This window comes from Emydura macquarii, unplaced genomic scaffold, assembly GCF_026122565.2.
Source record: "Emydura macquarii macquarii isolate MOO-44397 ecotype Brisbane River unplaced genomic scaffold, CSIRO-AGI_Emac_v2 contig_2141, whole genome shotgun sequence".
NCBI lineage: Eukaryota > Metazoa > Chordata > Testudines > Chelidae > Emydura > Emydura macquarii.
The window spans coordinates 71,091-95,968 of record NW_027132278.1 but is presented as its reverse complement, the minus strand read 5'-3'; the positions used below and the strand labels follow the sequence as shown (position 1 = coordinate 95,968).

At 51.2% G+C, this 24,878-nt stretch overlaps 4 protein-coding genes across 4 annotated transcripts in view; 1 reads left to right on the top strand and 3 right to left on the bottom strand.

The window, feature by feature from the left end:
• LOC137160140 (zinc finger protein 271-like) overlaps window positions 1-24,878 on the top strand; it is a 150,583-nt gene that overhangs the window by 95,109 nt on the left and 30,596 nt on the right. The gene's annotated exons all lie outside the window — the stretch shown is intronic.
• On the bottom strand, window positions 491-9,318 carry LOC137160137 (uncharacterized). The gene is made up of 5 exons (XM_067558575.1): window positions 9,213-9,318; window positions 8,768-8,821; window positions 6,562-6,801; window positions 1,373-1,600; window positions 491-522 (listed from the first exon to the last, which is right to left on the bottom strand). The coding sequence occupies exons 1-5, from the start codon at window positions 9,316-9,318 to the stop codon at window positions 491-493; spliced, it is 660 nt and encodes a 219-aa protein (XP_067414676.1).
• Window positions 9,224-13,741, bottom strand: LOC137160136 (apoptosis-associated speck-like protein containing a CARD). The gene is made up of 3 exons (XM_067558574.1): window positions 13,579-13,741; window positions 12,257-12,520; window positions 9,224-9,452 (listed from the first exon to the last, which is right to left on the bottom strand). The coding sequence occupies exons 1-3, from the start codon at window positions 13,739-13,741 to the stop codon at window positions 9,334-9,336; spliced, it is 546 nt and encodes a 181-aa protein (XP_067414675.1). The 3' UTR covers window positions 9,224-9,333.
• Window positions 16,307-23,346, bottom strand: LOC137160134 (apoptosis-associated speck-like protein containing a CARD). The gene is made up of 3 exons (XM_067558572.1): window positions 23,094-23,346; window positions 19,555-19,794; window positions 16,307-17,103 (listed from the first exon to the last, which is right to left on the bottom strand). Exons 1-3 carry the CDS (start codon window positions 23,344-23,346, stop codon window positions 16,856-16,858), a joined length of 741 nt encoding a protein of 246 aa, XP_067414673.1. The 3' UTR covers window positions 16,307-16,855.

Genomic DNA, 24,878 nt, shown 5'->3' with positions numbered 1-24,878 from the left:
TTTTATGTTCAGTGCCTTCATGTCCCCACCAGCATCACTCAGTGAGGAAAGATCCTCCCTTTAGGATTACTGCTATTCCCACACTCTGTTCGTCTTCCTTCCCATCCTCTTTTCTCAATCTCTTCCTCTTCCCTCTCTTTCAGCCTCTCAACCTTACTTCTCTTTGCATTTCCCTCTCTGCAGGATCCCTTATCTATGCCATGCTGCGGGAGCCTGTACATCCACAGAAACAAACAGAGTAGCTCCAATACCCAGCGATGACATCAATAGAATGGAAATTAATTGATCCACTCGACTAGACTATCCCCAGAGTCCAACCCCTTTATTTCCCAGCCGGACCCAGCACCCACCTCCTCTTGGACAGGGCCCAAGGAGGACCTCTGCTAAGGAGAACGAGCCATCCCAGATCCAGCTGTGAGTTGTTAGTTACCCGGTGGCTGGGTGGCAGTTAATTAGGAGCCTATGGGCCTCATACAAGGCTCACAAAGGCTCAGGCATAGGGCTCCAGGAAACAGGACACTCCTAAGGAGAGAGATGCCTCAAGGGAGCTGGTCAGGAAGCTGTTCCCAGTGGGGCCTCCCTGGAGAACAGAGGCTCCAGGAAACAGGGCAAGGCTGTGAATGAAAGGGCTCCCAGGTGAGGGACCGGAGCAGCCTAGGAGAACGACTTGGGTGCGGGACCTTGTGGGGAGCTACAAAGAGCAACACCCACCAGGGGAAGGCCGGCATCTGGCCAAACACCCCACAGAGACCCAAGCTCCAGGCAGGGAGCTCCAGCGTTAGGGGGGTGAGACAGACACCTGATTATCGCATGGGGAAAGTTTCTGATGGAGCAGCTGACTGGAGCTTTCCTTTATGTTTTCCTGTCTCTGTTTTCTGTCCCTGCAGAGAGGGAGCTCTTTAATGCTAGAGAGGCTGCATGGACATCTTAATGCCCAAGTGAGGCAGGGGCCCACCTGCAGCCCCACGCCCGATCTCCAGGCTGCTACACTGGGGCTACTCCAGATCTATGGAACGAGTCCCAAGGGGACGGGGCCTTGAGAGGGAACAGAAGGCCCTGCCAGCTGCCCGCTCTCCTCCAGCAAAGGGCTCCAGCTTTGTCATGGCAGCACATGTGTGGTGGCACAGGGAGAGAGGGGAAGCGAGGGTGGTCCTAGGGCATTTAGAGCTTTATAGATCAAAACCAAGATCAAGCTAGAGACCAACAGGCAGCGCTCCAGCCCCCAGCTCTCCGGCACCCATCCTTGTCCAGCCCAGATACCACAGTGATGGGTGGGAGATAAACTCCCAGAGAGATGAGGCCGCAGCCCTCCTAGGATGGGTTTGGCGTGCAGCCCCCTGGGGATGCAATTTACTTTGTGCCAGTTACTTACCCTCCAGCTCCTTGACAAGGGCTTGGTTTGTGGCCCTCAGCGCCTGGTGGAGCTGGTCCTTGTGCCCGGTGTCCCAGTGCGGCACTAGCTCGTACAGCTTCCTCATCTTCACTGGGTCGGTTACAACGCTCCGGGACTGCTCCTTGCCCAGCACTCTCCTGCACAGAATATCCACACTGGAGACTCGCTGGATCAGCTGCTCTCGATGCTGGTCGACAAAGTGTTCCCCTGAATAGAGGGACACATCAAAACAAAAACCAATGCTGGGAATTACTGACCCCGTCCACAGGTTGTTCCTTGGGGCCGTTTACCCAGAGCCTTGAGCAGCGGCTGGGGCAAAGCTGCCCTGCCACCAGGGGGCGCTGCAGGGTGGATTGTGTCTCAAGGGTCACAGCCCCTCCCCCAGCTCCCCAGCACACAGGAGGACATGCCAGCTGCACAATCCCTTTGCTCCCCATCTGCTTCCTCACTACACCCTGCCAGCTCCATCGGCCGGGAGGGCAGAGCCATAGCCCCACCTCCCTGCCCTTTACTGGTGATATGGGGTGGATTGTGCCCAGGGTCACATGGGGGAAGCAGCCTCCTTGCTCCCCTCACTGCTGTGCCAGGTGCCTGCACAGGGTAGACGAGGAGAGAAGGTCTCTTGGTGCTCCCCATGCGCCCTGCAGGGACTGGGCACCATGTGGGCCTGGTAACAAAACTCCTTTACTTCTCCAGTCCCTCTTCTCCAGATGGCTCCCAAAGAGCTGCACTGGTGGTGGAGATGGGGACTGCTCACCTAGTACAAAAATGCAGCCACCTCTGGGGCAGGGCATGGAAGCTCTTTCACAACCAACCAACAACATTGCACAAGAATTTCAGATAGGAATTACAGGGAGCAGATTTTGGCTGTTGGGAAGGCAGGATCGGACCCTGGCTGGACTCCTGGCTGCAGCAACAGGGTAGAGAGAGATGGGTAAGTCCCCCAACAGAGACACAGATCACAGACGTGTCTCTGGGTCCAATGGTGACTGCGGGGGAGATGGGAGATGCGGCAGCATTAATGCTGTTTGGGGAAATTGCATATCTAGGTGCAGCACTAACTTCTGTCTTTGCTTCAGCAGCTCCCAGCACCTGCGTATTGGGATGATCATTCAAAGAGGAATATTGGGAGGGGCAGGGCAGATTGGGGTGATTTCAGGGAGGGGTGCAGAGGGAGGTGAGGCAGTTGGGAGAAGGCTGGCTCAGGGAACAGCTGGAATTTGCAAATGCAGCACTATTCTGTGAATACGCTCATGGGTCCTCGTGTGGTTAGCTAAGGGTTAATGCCCCATGTCAATTTATACATCAGCCACAGCTCCTGCCCTGCGGGGGCTGCTTTAAAATCCTTGTCCAGCCCAATACCACTGTGACGCTTGATGTGTAAAGACCTAAAGAGCTAAAGTAATGACCCCTCTGAGATGCGCTCAGGGTGCAGGCCGGTATGGGTGCAGGGGAAGGATATTTTCTTGATTCCATTCATTTACCCTCTAGCTCTTCGATGAGGGCTCTGTTTGTTTCTTTTAGAAACTTGTGGAGCGAGTCCTTATTTCTTCTGTCCCAGCACGGCACCAGCTCAAACAGCTTCCGCATCTTCTCTGAGTCGGTGTCCTCAGTTCTGATGCTCCCACGTGGCAAAACCCAAGGCAAGACTTCGTCCACATTGGAAACTCGCTGGATCAGCTGCTCTCGGTGCCGGTCGACAAAATGTTCTCCTGAGATGGAGAGAATTAAAAAACGAAGTTGCGGAGTTAGAGGGTCTCTCTGGGAGCCCCAGAGCTAAAAGGCCCAGAGAAATGAGACCCTCCGCTCCACCTCCAGGAGAGCATGCGAAAATCCAGCTCAGGTCAGCTTCATTTACATGCATTATAAATAAGGTGCAGATTTTGCCACGGTTATTATTAGTAAAAGTCATGGACAGATCGTAGCAATAAACAAAAATTCACAGAACCCCGTGACCTTTCCGTGCATGAGGGGAGACTGACTGTTGGAGTCCTGCCACGCACGCACACGGTGGGAGGACGGGGGCATGGGCAGCTAACAGCTTGAGTCTCAGGGCTACGGGGGCTGACAGATCCTACAACACTGGGGCAGTAGTGGTGGGGGCTGAAGCAAAGAAGTCATGGAGGTCCGTTAAAGTCACAGTGATCTTCCTGACAAAATCATACCCTTAATTATAAGTGTGCTCACCCCTCGTTCCACATTATGGAATGTGCTACATTCTGTGGAGTTTGTCTATGTTTTTGGTTTTATCAATGGTGATACCTTGTTAATGGAAAAGTGGTTACTAAGCTGTTCTGTACTGGTTGTTCTTCGAGATGTGTTGCACCTGTCTGTTCCACTCTTGGGAGGTGTCCGTCCCATACACCGTCATCAGAAATTTTTCCTTCAGCAGTATCCGTCAGGGCAGCTTAAGCATCCTCTGCCTTCACTCACCACTGTGTGCCAGTATAAAGGCAGATCCACCCTTGACCCCCATCATTTCCTTCTTTCCAGAAAACTCCAAGGCAGAGGGACAGGAGGGCAGGCTCTGGAACGGACGTGTGCAACACGTCTCAAAGAACAGTTATGGAACAAGTTAGTAACCGGTTTTTCTTCTGTGAGTGATTGCACAGATGGGTTTCGCTCTTCGTGACTCCCAAGCCATAAAAGCAAGGGGAGGGATGGGAGTCTGTCTGAATAAAGACTGGGGGACAACTCGCTCAAATGTAGCATCGTCTCCAGACTGCTGAGCGATGGCATAACGGGATGCAAACGTGTGCAATGAAGACCAAGTTGCCGCTCTAAAAACACCCTGGATAGGATGCTGCAGAGGCCACTTGCAACCTTGTTGAATGCAAAGTTACTTTGCTTAGCGGGGTCAGCCAGGGCATCCCATAAGTGAATACAGGAGTGTATTCATGACAAATTCACTGAGACGAGACTGGGAGAACTTTCATCCTGTCTGTGAGCACAACGAACAGCTGGGCTGATAAACGGAACCGTTTAATACTGTCAATGTAAAACGCCAAGGCCCGTCTCACATCCCTCTCTTACCTACTCGGGAGCAGTAAAACATAGGTGAATAAATCACCTGGTTGATATGGAAGTTAGATACCACTTTAGAGGGAAACCTCAGATGAGGGTGTAGATTGACTTTGTCCTTAAATAAAACTGTATAAGGAGGTTCAGACACCAGCGCATTCAATTCCACCAGTCTCCTGGCTGAAGGGATGCCTACCAAAAAAGCCACCTTAATTGACAGGTGTAGTAAAGAGCACGTAATTGAAGGTTCAAATGAGGGTCTCAAAAGCCTTCACAAAACTCAGTTTAAATCCCGCAGAGGAACAGGGTCTTGTCTCTGTGGATACAACCTTTCCAGGCCTTTCAAAAATCTGCCTGACAGGCTATTAGAATGGTGCTCCACCACCAGTCAATCCGAGGGTGGAAAGCCAGTATGACTTGCAAGTGGAATGTGACAGAACTAACTGCCAACCCTTGATGTTTCGGGTACAACAGATAGTCCAGGGTGTGCTGAATTGAAAAGCAGGTCGGCAAAAGCTTAGACTGACAAGACCAGATGAAGGATTGCTTCTGCTTTCGAGATGTACGTAGCCCTGGTGAAGAGCTTCCTACTATTTAACAGTACATCCCAGACCTGTTTCGAGCAAGACTCCTCTCTGGGATCTAGCCATGAGCCTCCAGGCTGCTAAATGAAGGACCCGCAGATCTGGGTGGAGCAAACCACCGTGAGCCTGAGATACGATGTCTGGGTCGCAGGAAGTGATATTGGAGCTTCTTCTGTCAGAGCCGTGAGAGTGGAGAACCTGTGAGGCCGAGGCCACGCTGGGGCTATCAGCATGGGCTTGGTCCCATTGGATCTTTAGCAACGCTCTGTGAAGGAGAGCAATGTGAGGGAAAGCATACAAGAGCTTGTTTGACTGGAGTAGAAGGAAAGTGTCTGTGAGGGAACTGGGGCTGCAACCTTGGAGGAACAAACCTAATGGCACTTTCTGTAGTTTCTTAGTACATCTCACTAAGGACTAAAATATGGAGAAATTATCTTCTCTCAAGGACTAGGCTGGTTCCCCCCACCGTGCTGGGACTGGCTTGTTTCCCCGAGCTCCTTGGTGTAATGCTAAAAAGAGCAACGTTGCTGCAGTAGCGTGGGCTAGCTGTCCGAGGGCATGGCCAAGGGGGCCAGGCAGGGACATATTTGAGGAGATAGCACCAACTACACTGCTAAAATACACCCACTCTAGCTCGATCAGGGTATGTCTATGTGAGCTGGGAATCACACCTCTCCGATGTAGCCTTATTGTCTGTACAATGGGGATAACAGCCCTGCCCTGCCCCCCAGTGGTGTTGTGGGATAAATACATCAAGAACTGTGAAGCGCTCAGATACTGAGGCTCAGGGGGCCAGATAAGGCCCTTGGATAGATACAGTCTAGCTCACTGCAAACAAAATTTGCCCCCAAAGGGTGGGAAAGAAAGAAAGAAAGAAAAAACAACCAGGGCAGCGTCAAGAGCACTGTGTGATCTGCGCTTCCAGTGTCTCTGGCGGTGAGAGGGCACTGAAGGGCACCTGGGGTCACTCACAATTTTATACCCTTCAATCCCTCCAGCATGCAAAGTGAGGGGCCGGAACGGATGCTGTGGCTCCCCAGAAGATCTGGCAGCTCACGGCTCAGGTGCCTTGCAGGACCGTGGAGAGGCCGCCTGAAGAGGCATTAGTAATAACAACCTGCCTCTGTGGGCAAGAGAGACAGTGAAAATAAGAGGGATGCAGCAGAGACCAGCCAGATGTTCCAGTGCAGGCAAGCAAGGCAGAGTCCCTGGCCCTCATTCAGTGACCACAACAGCAGCTCCCAGCGCCCGTGTAATGGGACAGGCCAGGAGGAACACCGGAAGGGGTAGGCCGAGGCGAGATGATTTCGGTTCAGAAGCTGGGCTGTGCTATAAACCTGCTCATAGTCACGAGTGCAGTCAGCGGAGAGTTAATGCGACTGGGTGATTTGTAATGCCCCAAGTACTAGGGGGCTGCTTCATAATCTGTGTCGTGCTCTGATACCGCAGTGATGGGTAAGGGATAAACACCCAGAGAGTGGAGCCAGGGTCCCCTCTGCGCTGGGCACAGGGTGCAACCCAGCAGCAGAGGGAGAGATTATTTTCTTTACTCAATATATTTACCCTCTAGCTCTTCGACGAGGGCTCTGTTTGTTTCCTTAAGTGCCTGGTACAGCCTGTCCTTGAGCTTCCTGTCCCAGGGCTGCACCAGATCATACAGCTTCCGCATGGTCTCTGGGTAGATCCTGATGCTCCGATATTTCTCAGGCGTCAGTACATCCCTGCGGAGCAGATCCAGGACTTGGTCCACCGAGGAGACTCGTTGGATCAGCTGCTCTTGGTGCCGCTCAACAAAATGTTCCCCTAGGGAAAGAGGCACAAAAACCTATGAATAACTGGGATTAATGGCCAAGCTATGGGAGCTGTTCCCTGCCCCCGGGGGAGCTCCAAGACAGATCATGTCTCAGGAATCACTGCCCCTCCCCCAGCTCCCTGGCACACAGGGGGACGTGCAGCTGCATAGTCCCTTTGGATGGGGCTGCCGGCTTCCTGTCGCACCCAACCAGCTCCATGGACCAGTGGGAACAGGGCCAGAACCCCTGCTCCTCCCTGCCCTTTCTTGACCACGTGGATATAGCTTGCGCCTCAGGGTTGCATGGAGGAAACAGCCACTCTGCACCTCTGAAATTGTCCACTCCCCCTTCACTGTGTTCTCCTGGTGCAGTCAGCGTGTCGGCTGTGCCTACGCTAGCTGGGGGAGGCAGTAGCTGGACCTGCTTGGTACAGGTGTGTTTGTGAGATCAGGCCATGGGTGGATTCCATTGAGCTGGGTGACAAAGCTGTGGCTGTGATGTGAGGAGATCTGTGTTTTGTACCTCTCACGTGTGAGGAAAGGGAAGAGGTGCATGGATACCTGCAGGATCCAATAGGCATCACTTTGATGCAGAGGTTATGCCCGTGGTGGGGCAAAAAGGACATTGTCAGCAATGCGGTGGAGTGTAAGAGGTTTCTGATGCTTTAATGATGGGCTGGTGAAAGTGCAGGGTGAAATGATATCCCGGGGGCATTGGTACGTCTGCGCTGGAGCTGGGTGCTGAGAGTCCCAGCTTGTGTAGATGTACCCGCACTCATTTGTTAAAGATAGCAGCGTCGCCAGGGTAGCCCAAGTGGCAGCTCAGGCTAGCTGCCCATGTACAAATCCTCCTGGCCGCTGAGTATGTATGCGTGTGGCTAGCTGGAGCTGCTGCCTGTACTACCCCAGCCACACTGCTATTTTTAGTGCGCTAGTTTGAACAGAGCCAGGGCGGGTATGTTTATGTGAGCTGGGAATCACACCTCCCAGCTCACATGTAGACGTACCCTCGGGGTAAGGGAGTCACAGGCTGTGAAGTGGTTCTTAAATTGTAGCCGTGTGGTTTTCTTTCTGGGGAGCTGGCTAAGCGTGTGCATGTTTGCCAGGATCTGGAGCCACCTGAATCTTCTTGTGCCAAGGGGCAGTGTGATATGTGCCGGGTGCATGTGGACACATTGCTCAAGAGGGCAGAGGGAAGGTGGCCTGGGCAACGTTTTTATTTTCCTTTTTGTCTTTTAAAGCATTCAGTGAGAGGCAGAGTTAAGGTTGCAAGGCATGTACCATAGCTGGGCATTTCCTGGTTTTCAGAAGTTTGAGTGTTCTGCAAGGGAATGACATTCCATTGAGCAACCTTAACTCTGCCCTGAGCTCATTTTTTGCCATTGAATAGACAGACTGGTGGACGGCCTTACCTGGACGGCAGTGGGATTTGAGGAGAGGGCAGCTGCTCACTGGCTGTTTGTTCCTCCTGCCACACACAGTAACTTCCCAGCTGCCTCACTCTCCCTGCCTTCCCTGCTCCTCTCCAACTTCTCCGTCTCTCCCCTCCATCCCCCTTTCTCTCTCTCTGCCATTCTCTCTCCATTTAGCTGGTCCCCTCCTAATGAAACCCTGCCCCAAAATTAAACAGAAACAAAAGACTTGGCACACTAATGTGCCAATTGCCAACAACCATTCTGATGGGCCTGGGTGTTGTATCCCCCCCAACCTCAGACCATCCCCGTTTCCCAGCCCTCTGTCCTGTCTGGTAGACTGGAGCTCTTTCTCTTATTTGGGAGCTGTCCAGCACCCATCACAGTGGAGCCTGCCAGCAAGGGGTGGGGGCAGTGGGAAGGACTTTAGGATGCAGGGAGCAGCAGGGAGAAGGCCTGGCCTCTTGCTGGAAGATTTTAGAAGCTGTGACGCTCTGTGGGTGAATACGCTGAGCCCCTCCGTGCAGTTAACCAAGGGTAAATCCTGCTGGGAGATTTGGCTCACCTGTAGTGCCTGCACTGGCGCTAGCAGAGGGCTTTTGCTCTGATCCACCAGCTCCTGCAGGGGAGAGAGCGAGTGGGAGACAGGATGTGAGAATAAACGCATTAAAACAGAGGAGATCTCAGAGTTGGGGTGTTGTAACAGGACATGGAAATCACCTCCCATGCCTGGGATCCTGCCGGCCTCTTCCTCAGCCCATAAGAGTCCCAACCCAGCTCCCACAGTCACCCACCCCGGGGGAACCCCCTCTTCTCTCTGGGACCCCAGAACAGTTAAATAAGGGTTAATCTTACCGAGTCCTGCCCCAGCACTAAGAGGCGTGTTAGTAGCCTTGTCCAGCCCTGATATCATAATGATGGGCAAAGAAGAGAGGAGCCAGTGCCCCCTCTGGGATGGGCCGTCCTCTGGGCGTGCCAGGGAGGTTGTTATTGTCATTACAATTTCTTACCCTCCAGCTCTTCGATGAGGGCTCTGTCTGTTACTTTCAGCACCTGGTAGAGCCGGTTCTTGTGCCCTGTCTCCCAGCTGGGCACCAGCTCGTACAGCTTCCTCATCCTCACTGGGTCGGTTCAGATCCTCCGAGACTGCTCATCATCCAGTACATCCCTGCCGAGCTGAGCCAGGACTTCGTCCACCCTGGACGCTCGCCAAATCAGCAGCACGCGATGTCGCTCAACAAAATGTTCCCCTGAAAAGTGAGATGTTTCAAAATTAAACTGCCTGGAATTGCTGACCTGGACCGTCATGTTATTTCAGACCGCTACCCAGAGCCGTTTACCTAGAACCCTGATCTGGGTTTGGGGTGAAGCTGCCCTGCCCCCAGGGGCAGCTCCAGGACAGATCACACCTCAGAGTTTACCATCCTTCCCGAGGGGCACAGCTTCTCTGCTCCACTCAGCACAGGGGTTGGGGCTGGTGCAGGGCGTATGACTGAAAGCTCCTTTTTACCCCCCAAACACACACACACTGCAGGGATGGGGCACAATCTGGTCCTTGATAAGAAAGACCCTAGAGGCTCAGACCAATGGTCCCTCTAGCCCAGTATCCTGTCTTCCTACAGAGGCCATGGCCAGCTGCTTCAGACGGAATGAACAGAACAGGCAATGAACAGATCCATCGCTTCGCCCACTTCCAGCTTCTGGTAATCAGGAGGCTAGGAACACCAGAGCATGGGGTTGCATCCCCATCCAGCCTGGTTAATAACCATTGATGGACCCATCCTCCATGAACTTATCTAGTTCTTTTCTGAATCGTGATGCCCATTAATTTCATTGGGTGACCCCTAGTTCTTGTGTTATTTGAAGGATTAAATAACATTTCCTTATTCACTTTCTCTACACCAGCCATGATTTTATAGACCTTTATCATATCCTCCTTTGATCGTCTCTTTTCCAATATGAAAAGTCCCATCTCTCCTCATATGGAAGCTGTTCCATATCTTTAATAATTTTTGTTACCCTTTTCTGTACCTTTTCTAACTCCAATATATCTTTTTTTAAATGAGGCCATTAGTATTTAAGATGTGGGCAAATCATGGGCATACCATGGGTTTATATAGAGGCAATATCATATTTTCTGTCTTATTATCTATCCCTTTCCTAATGGTTCCCAACATTCTATTAACTTTTTTGACTGCTGCTACACATCAAGCAGATGTTTTCAGAGAACTATTCACAATGACTCCTACATCTCTTTTTCGAGTGTTAACAGCTAATTTTGACCCTATCATTTTCTATGTATAGTTGGGATTATGTTTTCCAATGTGCATTACTTTGCATTTATTAACATTGGATTTCTTCTGCCATTTTGTTGCCCAGTTTAGTGAGATTTCTTTGCAACTCTTCGTGGTCTGCTTTGGACTAAACTATCTTGAGTAATTTTATATTGTCTGCAAAATTTGCCTCCTCACGTTTGCCCCTTTTTCCAGATCTTTTATGAATATGTGGAACAGCCCGGGACCCAGTACAGACCCCTGGGGAACACCACTATTTACCTCTCTCCATTCTGAAACCTGACCATTTATTCCTACCCTTTGTTTCCTATCTGTTAACCAATTACTGATTCAGGAGAGGACCTTCCCTCTCATCCCATGACTGCTTACTTTGCTTAAGAGCCTTTGGTAAGGGACCTTGTCAAAGGGTTTCTGAAAGTCCACTATATCCACTGGATCCCCCTTGTCCATGGGCTTGTTGACTCCCTCAAAATAATTCTAGTAGATTGGTGAGGTATGACTTCCCTTCACAAAAACCATGTTGCCTCTTCCTCAACAAATAGTGTTCATCTGTGTGCCTAATAATTTTGTTCTTTACTATAGTTTCAATCAATTTGTCTGGTACTGAAGTTAGGCTTACCGGCCTGTAATTGCCGGGATTGCCTCTGAAGCTTTTTTTTTAAAATTGGCGTCACATTAGCTATCTTCCAGTCATCTGATACAGAAGCTGATTTAAATAATAGGTTACATGCCACAGGTAGCAGTTCTGCAATTTCACATTGAAGTTCCTCCAGAACTCTTAGGTGAATATTATCTGGTGCTGGTGACTTGCTACTGTTTAATTTATCAATTTATTCCCAAAGTTCCTCTAATAACACCTCAATCTGGAACAGTTCCTCATATTTGTCACCTAAAAAGAATGGCTCAGGTGTGGGAAACTCCCTCATGTCCTCTGCAATGCAAAGACCAATGCAAAGTTTCTCCACAAACAAAATAATCTCCTTAATTTCTCCAGTCCCTTTTACCCAGGAGAATCTCAAAGTGCTTTACAGGCTGTGGTAGAGAAAGGGATCACTTCCCTGCACTGAAATGCAGCCACTTCTGGGACAGGGCCTGGCAACTCTTTCACAACTACACAACAACGCAGCACAATTTAGGACAGGAAATGAAGGATTCCAGCTGTCAGGAAGGGGGTAGAGTCTGGACCTTTCACAGAATCCTGAGTGAATCAGCCAGTGACTTTTTAATCTCTCTTTATCCTAAGGATGCGACTGTGCAGTTCATTCTTAAACGTCACTGGCTTCAGTAAAGAGTGGGGGGAGATGGGGCAGAGCTAAGGCTGTTTGGGGTAACTACATTTCTAGGTTCAGCACTAAGTTCTGCCCTTGCTTCAGCATCTCCCAGCACATGTGCTTTGGGAAGATCCAGGAGGAATGTTGGAAGGGGCAGAGCAGGTTGGGATGATTTCTGGGAAGGGGTGTAGAGGGAGGCGAGGGATAGTGCAGGAGACAGCTGAGACTTGCAGAAGAGGTGTCATTCTGCAGATACAGTTGTGGTCACTCACTAGTGTGGTTAAATAACCCCTTGGGTTTATAACTCAGCAGCTGCTCCTGCTCTGGCAGTACAGGGCTGCTTTAAAATCCTTGTTCAGCCCTGCCACTTTGGTGATGGTCAAGGTACAAAAATCCAGAGAGAGGAACTACTGACCCCTCTGGATTGGATTTGGGGCGCAGCCCCCTGCAAAGTCAGGGGAAGGTTATCGTCTTGCTCCATTTATTTACCCTCTAGCTCTTCAATGAGGGCTGGGTTTGTTATTGCCAGCATCCGGTAGAGCCGGTTCTTGCGCAGCGTGTCCCAGCCTGGCACCAACTCATACAGCTTCCGCATTCTCTCCAGGTTGGATCCCTCCGCCAAGATGTTGCGGCATTGCTCATCATTCAGCACATCCCCATGTAGCAGGTGCAGGACTCTGTCCACCAAGGAGACTCGTCGAATCAGCTTCTCTCCATGCCGCATCACAAAATGTTCTGCTGGGCCGAAGGGTGCTAAAAGCAACAATAAATCCATGAGTGCTATTTCAAGCTGTTCTAGGCCAGCCACAGCCCTGGACAGGGATTGGGACAAAGCTGCACTACCCTGCCCTGTCCCCAAGGGGAGCTCTGGGACAGCTGGTGCCTCAGAAGTCATTGTCCCTCCCTAGGGGCACACGGAGCAAACAGCTTCTCTGCCCCACTCAGTGTAGGAGTCTCCCCAATGCAGGTAACTTCACGTTTGGGAGGGAGAACTAAAGTTCCTTTGTGCTTCCCCATGCATGCTGCAACGATGGGGCATAATCAGGTGCTTGATAACAAAACTCCTTTATTTCTCCTCTAATCCAGGGGAATCTCCAAGAGCTTTGCAGGCTGTCGAGATGGGGATCACTCACCCTGCACTGAAATGCAGACACTTCTGGAGCGGGGCCAGGCAGCCCCTTAACAGCCACACAGCACAATCCAACAATTTAAGACAGGCAATGAAAAGTTCTCACTGTAGGGACGGGGAGAGGTGGGACTGGATCTTTCATGAAAACCTGAGTGAATCAGCAAGTGATTTATTAATCTCTCTCTACTCTAAGGATGAGATTGTGAAGTTCATTATGAAATGTCTTCAGGGGAGAGCAGGGAGAGATGGGGCAGAACCAAGGCTGTTTGGGGTAACCACATCTCTAGGTTCAGCACTAAGTTCTGCCCTTGCTCCAGCAGCTCCCAGCACGTGTGTTGGGATGATCCAGGAGGAACATTGGACGGGGCAGGGCAGCTTGGGATGATTTCTGGGAAGGAGTGTAGAGGGGGGTGAACGTGCCAGCTCAGGGGACAGATGGAGTTTGCAAACGTGGTGGTGCCATTCTGTAAATACAGGTGTGGTCCCTAGTGCGGTTAACTAAAGGTCAACTCCCCTGTCCTGGTCCTAAGGAGCTGCTTTAAAACTCCTTGTCCAGCTCTGACACTGCAGTGACAGCCAAGGTGTAAAATCCCAGAGAGAGGAGCTAGTGGTCCCACTGGGTTGGGCTTAGGGGAGACAGCTTCCCCTGGGACAGAGATTTTTTCTTACTCCGTTTACTTACCCTCTAGCTCTTCAATGAGGGCTGGGTTTGTTACTGTCAGCACCCAGTAGAGCCAGTCCTTGCGCAGTGTGTTCCAGCCTGGCACCAACTCGTACAGCTTCCGCATTCTCTCTGGGTCGGATCCCTCTGCCTGGATGTTCCACAAATCCTCAACGTTCAGCATGTCCTCACGTAACAGACTCAGGACTGTGTCCAGTGAGGAGACTCGCTGAATCAGCTGCTCTCGGTGCCTCTCCACGAAATGTTCCCTTGGTGAAGTAGACGCTAAAAACAATAAATCACTGAGTGCTATATCCCGCTGGCTGGGCTATTTCAGGCAGTTCTCAGAGGCTGATTAGCCAAAGCCTGGAGCACGGATTGAGGCAAAGTTGCCCTGCCTGCAGGGGGAGCTTGAGGACAGATCATGCCCAGGATTCACCATCCCTCCACCAGCTCCCCAGCATGCAGGGAGACAAGGCTGGGTTTGTGTCCCCCACCCCCGGAGAGGCCCAGACTCCACTAAGAACAATTCTTTCTCATTTCTCTCCCCCCAGCCACACTGAGAACCTGACTTTGCTTTGTAGACTCAAAGACATCCAGGCCTCAGCACAAGCAGTGAGGACATTGGACCATTGGTGTCGGACTGGCCAGGTCTGCCAGCCACCGAGATGTGCTGTGATAGGTTCCTGCTCTTTTCCCTTCACCTCCCGTTCCCCTTGTTCATCCCTCTCCAGCCTCCCCATCCCAGCCTTCCCCAGCTTCCTGTCCAGGTGACTAACACTGACTGTCCCAACCAGCGCCAGCACATCAGGAGGAAAGCGCCAGTCCAGCTCTGGAAGCGTGGCCGTCTAGTAAGGCACTGCCTGGGGACACACGACACCTGGGTTCGGTTCCTCACTCTACTACAAGCTATTTGTGTGACCTCAAGCACATCTCTCCACCCCTCAGAGCCTCAGTTCTCCATCTGTTCTATGGGGAGAATAATCCTTCCCTTCTCCCACCTCTTGGCTGCACTGATGTGATCTCTCCAGACCAAGGATGTCTCTTCCCCTGTATTGTATGGGGCCTTGCACAACGGGGCCTGATTAGATGCTGCAGTCTGAAAAATAATTCCTAGTAATAACCTGCCCCAGCATAAGAGAGGGGCAGTGAAAGACAGCAAGACAGAACAGACATCATCCCAGATGAGGGACAGTTTGTGGTGCGCTCGTCCCTGTGAACTTAAAGCTATGTCCCTCTCTTCAATCCATCCTGCTCTCTCTCCTCTAACTTTAAGCCTGCAGCAAAATGACCTTCTCTCCTGGCAAAGGAAGCTGTTTCACAAAGCCAGGCCTGGGCGTTAACCTCTCCTCTCTGAAGAGCTCTGCTAGAAACTCAGATCAGTTGTTCCAGGTTAGTCACCAGAAATAACTACACTCTCTGTGCCCACAGACCCTCGGGCCACAAATGGCTGTTTAGCGTTTGGACAGGGACAGCGTCACTCATTTAACCTCCTGGGCCCACGCCCCTGTTCAGGTAACACAACAGCTGCTACCAGAATCTGTGTAATGAGGCGGGCCAGGAGGAATGTAGGAAGCACCAGGCACATGTCAGGGATGGACTAGGTTCACATGGTCCTGTCTCACTGCCGGGTGCTGGACTCGGTGACTTCTTGAGGTCCCTTTCAGCCCAACATTTCTATGATTGTGACCCTAAGATCCCTAATGACCATCGGCATAGGGTAGACCGTCTCTCATCAGACCCAACCAATTCACTACACCCAACACTGTGTTGTCATGCTAATCACCCAAAAGCTAGTGTGTAAGGAATCATATAAAAGTTAACACCACGCTCGTTATTGACACCATTGTGAAATGCATGTGTTAATGTTATATGTGAAGTTATGAATTCCCTCTGTATGAAGTTACTAGAACATGTTTAAGACCAGACAGCCTACCTTAGGGAAAGGCGATAGAGAGGACTCTCCTAGACAAAGGAAGGTGAGTTTCCTCAATTTACAGATTAGCAGTAAACAAAGCCATTGAGCTAAACCAGTGGGGGTTATCTTGATCCTGAACTCGAGAGCCAGAGAATTAACATGGCTCCTGCACCCCAGAGAGACATGGGAGACTGAATCCCCAGGAGTCACTCCTGGCTTGTAAGACAAAGACATCCCTTTGGGGATACAAGGAACAGAGAGAATCTGTCTTCATCCTTCACCTTAGGAGACAAAGGAACCAAGGATTTGATCTCTGGAATGGACCCTGCCCAGGCCGGCCACTAAAAGACTGGAAAGGAGCCATAGGGTGAGAGACACCATCTTGGACAAAGACTGTATTTTGTTAGATTATGTTTTAGATGAGCGTTTTCACTTTTATTTGCTTGTAACCCTAAACCTTGATCTCTTTTACTTGGTGTCATGTAACCCATGCTCTTTTGCTCATAAACTTGTTATGCTTCTGTTGTAAATCATCATTGCTGGGTAAATTCAGTAAAGTGTCTGCTTCTAGAAATCTAATAGCTTGGCATGTTTTACTCTCTCTGTAGAGGCAGCGAACCTGATCCTTTCTCTGCGAGGGCCCAGTGAGAGGGACTGGTCCCTGTGGTAGGATGATTTGGGGGCAATTTGGGGCTGGAAGGGCACTCAGGTCAGCCTGCAAGGAGTAACCAGGTTGGGCAAAGCCAGGGTGAGGCTCGTGGGCTGCTGGCAGACTACTGGAGTCAGAACTCTGGTCCAAGGGTTACAAGGCAGATGGTGACTGAACCCCTCACAGACCTGGGTGAACCCCAAAACATCACAATCATGCCATAAAAATTTTGACTTAATACCATTTTCTCCACCACCCTCTTCAGTTAATGCAACAATCGCTCCCAGCACCTCTGTGATGGGATGAGCCAGGGGAAGAGGTAGGGGCTGATTGCAGGGGAGGGACGTAGGGAGAAGTGAAACAGTTGGGAGGGGGCTGGGTCAGGGAACAGCTGGAGTTTTTAGAAATGCTCCTCTCCACAAACAGACTCACGGGCCCAGATGCACAAAAGTATTTTAGCCTTCTAACGTCCCCTGATTTCTAACGTCCCCTGATTTCAGTGGCAGTTAGGAGCCCAAATGCCTTTGAGGATCTGGGCTTATGGTCACAAGCGCACTCAACGTAGGGTTTACCCTACTAGGACCAGCTGTTGCTCCTGCCCTGGCAGGATGCTTGGACAGGCCCCAATACCACAGTGATGGACCCGGAGAGACAAGCTGGTGTCCCCTCTGGGCTGGCCTCAGGGGGCAGCCCTCTGGAGGTGCAGGGGACGATTACTGTCTTGATTCCATTTATTTACCCTCCAGCTGTTTGACAAGGACTCGGTTTGTTTCCTTCAGCACCTGGTAGAGCCGGTCCTTGCGTTCATCGTCCCAGTTCGGCACCAGCTTGTACAGCTTCCGCATCTTCCCGGGCTCAGTGCAGATCTCCAGGTACTGCTCATTGTCCAGTATGTCTCCGTAGAGCAGAGCCAGGACTTCATCCACCAGGGAGGCTCGTTTGATCAGCTCCTCTCGGTGCCGCTCAACAAAATGTCCCCCTGAGCAAACAGACATGAAAAAGTCCTACTGAATCACTCGGTTTAGCAGCCAGACTATTGAGGCCTGGGCCAGGGGCCACTTAGGGTATGTCTACACAGGGATAACAGCCCCACAGCATGGCCACGGCTAGCCCAGGTCATCTGAATCTGACTCGGGCTGGGAGGCTAAAAATTGCTGTGTAGATGTTCAGGCTCCAGCCCGAGCTCTGGGACCCTTCGCCTTTGCCCAAACATCTACACAGAGATTTTTCAGCCCCGGAGCCTGAGCCTCACAAGCCCAAGTCAGCCATGGGTTGTTTATCCATGTGTAGACACACCCTTAGCCTCAGCCCTGAGCAGGGGTTGGGACAAAGCTGCCCTGCCCCAGGATGGCTCAGTCGTGCTGCGGACTTGCAGTCCCTCCTCCAGCTTCCCATCACACAAGGAGACCTGCCAGTTGCATTAGATAGCGTCAGCTGCTCCCCACTGTGGCCAGCCATCTCCTACCCTCACCCAGCACTGACATGCAGTCATCTCTGGGGCGGGGCGTAGCAGCTGTTTAACAGCTGAACAACAGTGTTGAGCTAGAATTCAGGACAGGAAGGGTCAGGGTCAGATGCTGGCGGGGGGAATGAAGGGGCTCAGCGGACAACTGATGAAATTCCAGGCCAAATCAGCAAAGTACCACAATTAGGAAGTCACCTGACTGTGATTCTCCTATAGACACGCCCATGCCTTATGTGAATGGCAGTTTGAGGGAAGGGGCAGAGTTAAGGCTGTTTGGGATCAATGCTTTTCCAGGGCCTGCACTAACTGCTGCCCTTGGTCAGACAGCTCCCAGTCCCCGTGTCAAGGGAGACTATTGTCAGCAGCACCTTGGGCGAGAGAGAGGAAAATTGATCCAGTCAGGGCTATTCCTTCCCAGCTAAAGAACTGTATCACGGGACCCCAGGCAGCCTCCATCCCCCCTTTGCAAGAACAAGAGAAAGGAACCCCAGAGGAAAGCCTATGGCACCAATGCGCCCTTTGGCGCCCATTGCTTGGCCCTTCCCCCAAACATGGCTGTGTTCTGCGTTCGCTGGGAGATCCTTGGGATGGGGCCTGTCCCTTCACCATGGAACCTCCCTCCCCACCCTCTCCCGACGTCACACACAGGATGGAGAGAAAGGTTGGTTGGAGTCTGCATAGTGGGAGAGAGACAGGGTGGCTCAGGGAGTCTCTGCTGAATTCCCCCTCTCCCCCAAGGGCCGTCTTGTGCTGCTCTGAAACTGGGGCTGCAGGGATCAGACACCTCCAGCACTTGGACAAGCAGCATCAAAGAGGGAGATCCCACCCAGCGCCAGCTACCAACAGCCAACCCAAACTGCTGGAGGATTCCAGGCCAGGGAACCAGCAAGCCCAGCTGGAGTCAGGAGAGGGCCCTGCTTCACCCCTTGGTGAAGAAGCACTGCTCAGTCCCTCAGTGGGAGGGAATAGCCTGGCAGACACAAAGGGGGTGGTTTTGGTTCATACTGGGGCTGTCTGAGTTTGGAGCAGCACAGCCGTCATCTGGAGTGTCCACTCAACTCTCCACCCCAAGGGGGAACTTTGAACTATTGCGGGATTGGGGAGTGCCAGCCCTGCAGAGACCAGCAGTGGGGGGCAGAAAGCCAACGTGGCACTAGCTACTGAGAGCCAGGAGCGATCTGCCCAGGTCTCCAGCCCTGGGAGCCAGGAGAGGACCCTTCTCCACTTGGCGGGGGTGTGTGTGTGTGAAAGACACCATAAGGGAACCCTTTTCTTTTGTTCATGCCAGCCCTCATTTACAGCACTGCAGCACTCATCGCAGGGCTGATGGTCAGTATCCCCTCTGCCTGGAAAAGTGCTAGGAAAGGAGCTGGGAGTTGGGTGCAGTGAGGAAGGCAGGGAGGGAGGGAATTTCTTATATTGTGATATTTAGTTTAGTATTTCAGTCAACTTTAATCCTTTCCTTCCCTAACACCTTTGTTCCTTGTCCCCAGCAAAGTCTCCTGTGCTATATTGTTTTTCTGAGCATGAGGGAGCACTGCATTGTGGGGTTTGTAGCAACGCATTGTGTTGTTTGTGTAGTGGGTTCTATGCCTTGGGAACACAGCAGCAGTATTAGTTTTTTTCCCAGGGGACAGCGCCCCTTGTGTCTCAGGCACAAAGCAGAGTCAACTTGGCTGCAGGCAGCAGGTGCTGAAATATAGAACCCAGAACCAACCCACCCGAGGAGGGGGGAGAAGCCCCTATGATTAGCAAACAGCAGGGAGGAGGCTTGAGCCATGCCTCGGGGAGGGGATACATCAGTCTCGTGGGAGCTGCTTAAACACCCCTGTCCAGCTCAGATGCCACAGTGACGGGCAAGAGGTAAAGGCCAGTGAGCCAGGCTATTGTCCCCATTGGAATGGGGACGGGGTGAATCTGCTTGGGTCACACAGAGAGCAGATTTCCTGGAGGTCATTTATTTACCCTCCAGCTCTTCGAGGAGGGCTGGGTTTGTTGCTTTTAGGGCCGAGTAGAACCTTCTCTTGTATCGTCTCCTCCAGCTCAGCTTCGGCTCATACAGCATCTGCATCTTCTCCAGGTCAGTTCTCTCAAAGGTGATCATCTGGTGTGGCTTGTTCTGTGTGCCCGGGAGTAGCAGAGGCAAGAAGTCGCTACTCATGACCCAAGGATCAAGTCGTTGCTGCTGGGCGGTAAAATGTTGCCCTGAAAAGTCATTTGAAAAAATACCAAATTATTGATTCTTATGATTATACCTTAGGATGTTCATGGCACATAGGCAATCAGTGACATGGCCACATCCTCCCCAGTTTATTTCCCCCACCTCCCAACTCTGCTGGCCCTGTGGCTGCAGAGGAAAAAGTAAATACTCCTCCTCCTGCTGTTACTCCTCAATGAATGCTCTCCTGGGCCAGACAATCCCCCCTTCCCCTTCCTCCCCCCACACACCCACACCCACACGCTCTGTTAGGGTTGACTCCTGGGTTAGTGCAGGTGGAGGAGGAAGTCCAGATGCTGCAGCAGAGAAAGAGCTGGGGACACAGAGCTCAGGGCAGAGACACAGCTGGGGGACACCAGGAGAACAGAGCCCTGCACACATGTACAGACATGGTCACGCAGACAGACAAATATTTTTAAGGGGGTCTTTCAGGAGGAGGGGAAATGAGCTCATCCGTGAAGCCAGCTGCATGTTGCACCCGCTACCCCCAGCTTCAGTCCAAAAATGACCCCTCGGTTCCCACCTCAATATGTTTGGGTGATTGCACCTATGTTTCCTAGTGCGGTTTAACCATGGGCCGAAGCAGGGGCTGGGACAGATTGTGTCTCAGAAATCGCAGTCCCCTCTCCAGCTGCCCTGTCCCTTTTGAAGCTTGTGCGATGTTTGACTGAGGCGGGGAGGAAGATTTGCAGGGAAATCAAGCGAGCAGGGCACAGATATTTGGTAGGTGGTCAGAGTGGGGAGTTACAAGGGAATAGTTGTTGGGGGAAGTAGGGAAAAGAGTGAGTCAGATTAGGAGAGGGAGGGATTGAGATGGGGGAAATAAAGGGAAGTGGCAATGAAGGAGTGATAAGGGGGGCTGGAAAGAGAGAAACCGAAATAGCACTAAGACCCTAAGGTGGATCTGCTTTGTAAATATCTGAGGCCTTGTCTCCAGACACAAATTGCTCTGTTTTACATAGCAGGATTGTCAGCTTTTTAGGACAGGGACTGTCTTTGTTCTGTGTTTGCACAGCCCCTGACACAACGGGGTCCTGGTCCATGATGGGCTGCTCGGCAGTGCAAATAATCTGTATCAGACTCAGGATTGCCGGTCTATCTGCGTGTTGCTTTGAAGCCCAATATGTCTGTTGAGTCAGTGTGAAATGATGGGAACAGCTACGTGCACGGCTGAGAGCTCTACGTGTTCAGAATATCACCAGGCTCACTCATCGCTGGGATTCAAGGTCTGGTACTATCCAGTTATTGAGTTCTCAGCCATTTTGCCTTTACAAATTACACCCATGCAGCGTACAGCTATAGTACGGCATTTACCTATGCTATGCCACTGGAGCTAGACAATTGACCCATCAGATGTAACTGCACCAATCGCCACACATATTCTACAGCTAATCTGCATGCAACGATTTCATTGGTTGTATGAGGGAGACCGCACAGATGGTGGATTAATTGGCCCAACTTCACAGTTCTTCAGAATCACACACCACCAGCACAACACAACCAGCACACACAAAACCCTGAACACACACATCCCCTCATGGCCACATACATCCCTTATTCGCTACTCCCACAACTTTCTCAGCACAAACCCCCAAGACAACTCAACAACCAACCACACAACACAGCCAACACACACGACCCCAAACACAGCCCCCTGCCACAGCACACATCTCTCATTTACCACCAGCACAAATCCATACAACTCCCCCCAGCACAACTCCCAACACAAAGCAACCACCTACGCAACAATGCAATCAGCACACACAATTACTCCAAACACCCCCCCTCACCTCAGTGCACACACCCTCATTTGCCATATGCACAGATCTACACAAACTCCCCAATGTAATCCCAGCACAAGTCAACACAAAATTCCCCAGCACAAACCCCAGACACAAATCAACAACACTCACACAACACAACCAGCCCACACAATAACCCCAAACACACAGCCCCTCACCGCAGCACACACTGGTCATTCATCATCAGCACCGAAACTGCTCGGTCAGCACATCAGTTTATGGTTTCTTAAAGCTGCTGCTTGGGGCGTGGGCAGCCAGCTGGTTTAAATAAATCAGGCTAACTAAACTGCTGAAGTTTGTGTCTGAACAATTCCAAGTTAACCCTTTGCAACTTTCCCAGTAGAGATCCTGTGAGCTTGGGAGGGAGAATAAGAGCTCTTCTGTGCATAAGATCCTCAGAGCTGCTGTGTCAAAATGGGACAGGGGAGCCCCCTCTCTGGGGTCCTTCCATACCTGCCTCATGAGATCCCCATCACACCTGCCCTGCCCCCGGGGGACCCTCTCCCTCTCTCTGAGCTCCAGAGTCCCTTCTCTCTCCTCCTCTGCCTTTTCACCAGGAGGAATCCAAACCTGAAGGAGGATGGACGGGTGGCTGGTGGCAAGAAGAGAGAGTCCCTGGTGCGCACTGTGCTCTGGGGTGATCTTTTCACGGTTTTATTTCGGGAGCATTTTGCAGAACTCAATCAATAGCTCTCTATAGAAGGAAGAGGGAACTTGGCTCAAGAGAGGGGATCCATCACAAGCTATTGAACCAGAGTAAACACATGGCAGGTAAACAAACTGGGGTGTGTGGGAAGATCCAAAGGAAGCAGAGACAATGAATTCGAAAGCTGAATCTGAGCAGGTGGACAAGGAAGTATTTTAAACACCTGGGGTCCAGTCCAGCAGGGTTTTCTGGGCTGTTACCTCACCGACATCACTGGGAACTTTGCCTGAGTAAGGACTGAGGGAAAACTGAGATGGGACCTCACAGGGAGGATGGAGCCAGGCTGTTCTCAGTGGTGGCAGATGACAGAACTAGGAACAATGGTCTCAAGTTGCAATGGGGGAGGTCTGGGTTGGATATTAGGGAAAAGTTTTTCACTAGGAGGGTGGTGAAGCACTGGAAGGGGTTACCTAGGGAGGTGGTGGAATCTCCATCCTTAGAGATTTTTAAGGCCCGGCTTGACAAAGCCCTGGCTGGGATGGTTTAGTTGGGGTTCCTGCTTCGAGCAGGGGATTGGACTAGATACTTCCTGAGGTCCCTTCCAACCCTATGATTCTATGAATTTAGATTCAGTCACAGAAGAGCAGCTTGCGTGATATTTACTAGAAGGTGGGAAAACATTTTCTCCCCAAATCTGAATCTCCTGGCTCCCTCCTGCCACCCCGCACTTAGAGGGGAAAGGTCCTTTCTCTAGCTAGCTGCATGCGTATAACAGAGCAGGGAGGCTGCAGGGACCCTCCCAGAAATGCTGGAAACCATTCTCTGGCTCCTTCCTTACCAGCTATCCTGTCTGCCACGGCTCCCTGGTGGATTGCTCTCAGCGTCTCGGCAGCCACTTCTTCCCCATAGTCCATCCCGTATAAGCTGATCAGCAGCTCAGTGAGGCTGCTGGCATCAGCTTCCTGCAGTGTGTGCTGGGAGACATGTTTGTATCCCTTCTTCAGCTTGATTTCACTCAGTTTGTCCTTGAAACTCTGCAGCTCTCCCTTTCCCAGCTTTTCCAGTACTTTGGCTATCTCCAGCTTCTCCATGCTGCCTCCTCAGGAAAAGAAAGGCCCCTCAAACTGCCCAACGCGGCAAAGGCAGGAAAGTGCAGTGGGCAGTGCCTGGTACACGGAGCAGGAAGTGAAGTGATCTCACTGAAGAAGCAGGAAGGGTGACTGAGAAGCTCCCATACACACACACACACACAGTGCTGTGCTCTCCCTTCCCTGCCACCTCCCTCTGCCTCATGCACTTCCTCGACATTGCTCTATGCGGCCCAGGAACGTGTCTGCTCCATGTACAAGTGGGGGAAATTCCCTGGCCTATACACTACCCCAGTGGAGCTGGCTAGTGAGATGATCTGAGTCCTCACTCCCACTCCCTTTACTCAGAGGCCTGCCCAACCTTAGAATCATAGAATATTAGAGTTGGAAGGGACCTCAGAAGGTCATCTAGTCCAACCCCCTGCTCAAAGCAGGACTAACCTCAGCTATATCATCCCAACCAGGGCTTTGTCAAGCCTCAGCTTAAAAACCTCTAAGGATGGAGATTCCACCACCTCCCTAAGTAACCCATTCCAGTGCTTCACCACCCTCCTAATAAAAAACTTTTTCCTAATGTCCAGCCTAGACCTCCCGCCCTGCAACTTGAGACTGTTGCTCCTTGTTCTGTCATCTGCCACCACCGAGAACAGCCTAGCCCCATCCTCCCTGGAACCCCCTTTCAGGTAGTTAAAGGCTCCCCTCCCACTCTCCAGTGTGGCAAAGTCCTTGTAACCCCAACAAGTGCTGGAAAAATATTCCAATTGAGGTTCGATTACCCTGCACCGAACAGAGATCCACGCAGGTAGTTGGGCAATCTCCAAACTTTATTTCTGCAGAGGTCAAACACTTCCCAGCAAGTGGTCAGTGTGAGACCCTGAAGGCATGCTCTTTTGCATATTTATACAAACAAGACAAAGAAATTACATATGCATAAATTCTTGATGCTTATGGGTATATTTAAATTATTACCACTATTACTATTGGCTTATACTTTTCTATTTCTACTAATTATAAAGGTATGCATAACAGATAACATGTTAACAGAAGATTCTTACTTATCTATCAAAATTGTCTGATCTCTCTCTCTCAAGGCTGTGTGACTAATTAAAACCAGTTGGCTGTCTCCTCACCCTATCTTTGGCCCTGGCAAAAGATTAAGCACTAGAAGGGAGAAGTGAAGGGGGGTGATTTCAGCAAAGAGCAGAACACTCAAAGAACCAAAATGGAGTGACTATGGTCAAGCAGACAATTATTTTCCTCACAAGGCTGGGCCCAGGATTCCTGAGGGGCTCAACCCCCAATCTTGTTGTGGTCACTTAGGGCAGGGGCTACGGTGTCCCCACTCCGGGGTACTAACTCTGCACTGGGCACTTCTCTGCCCCACTAACCATTGCATACAATTCAAAGTAAATACAATTTATTAAACAGCCACCAATCAAAAAAATGAGAGGAGAAAGGTCAAAGGGAAATGCCCAATGCCGCTCCCTGGCCTGGGGCACCACACACAGCGTCTCTGGGGTGTAAGGGACGTTCAA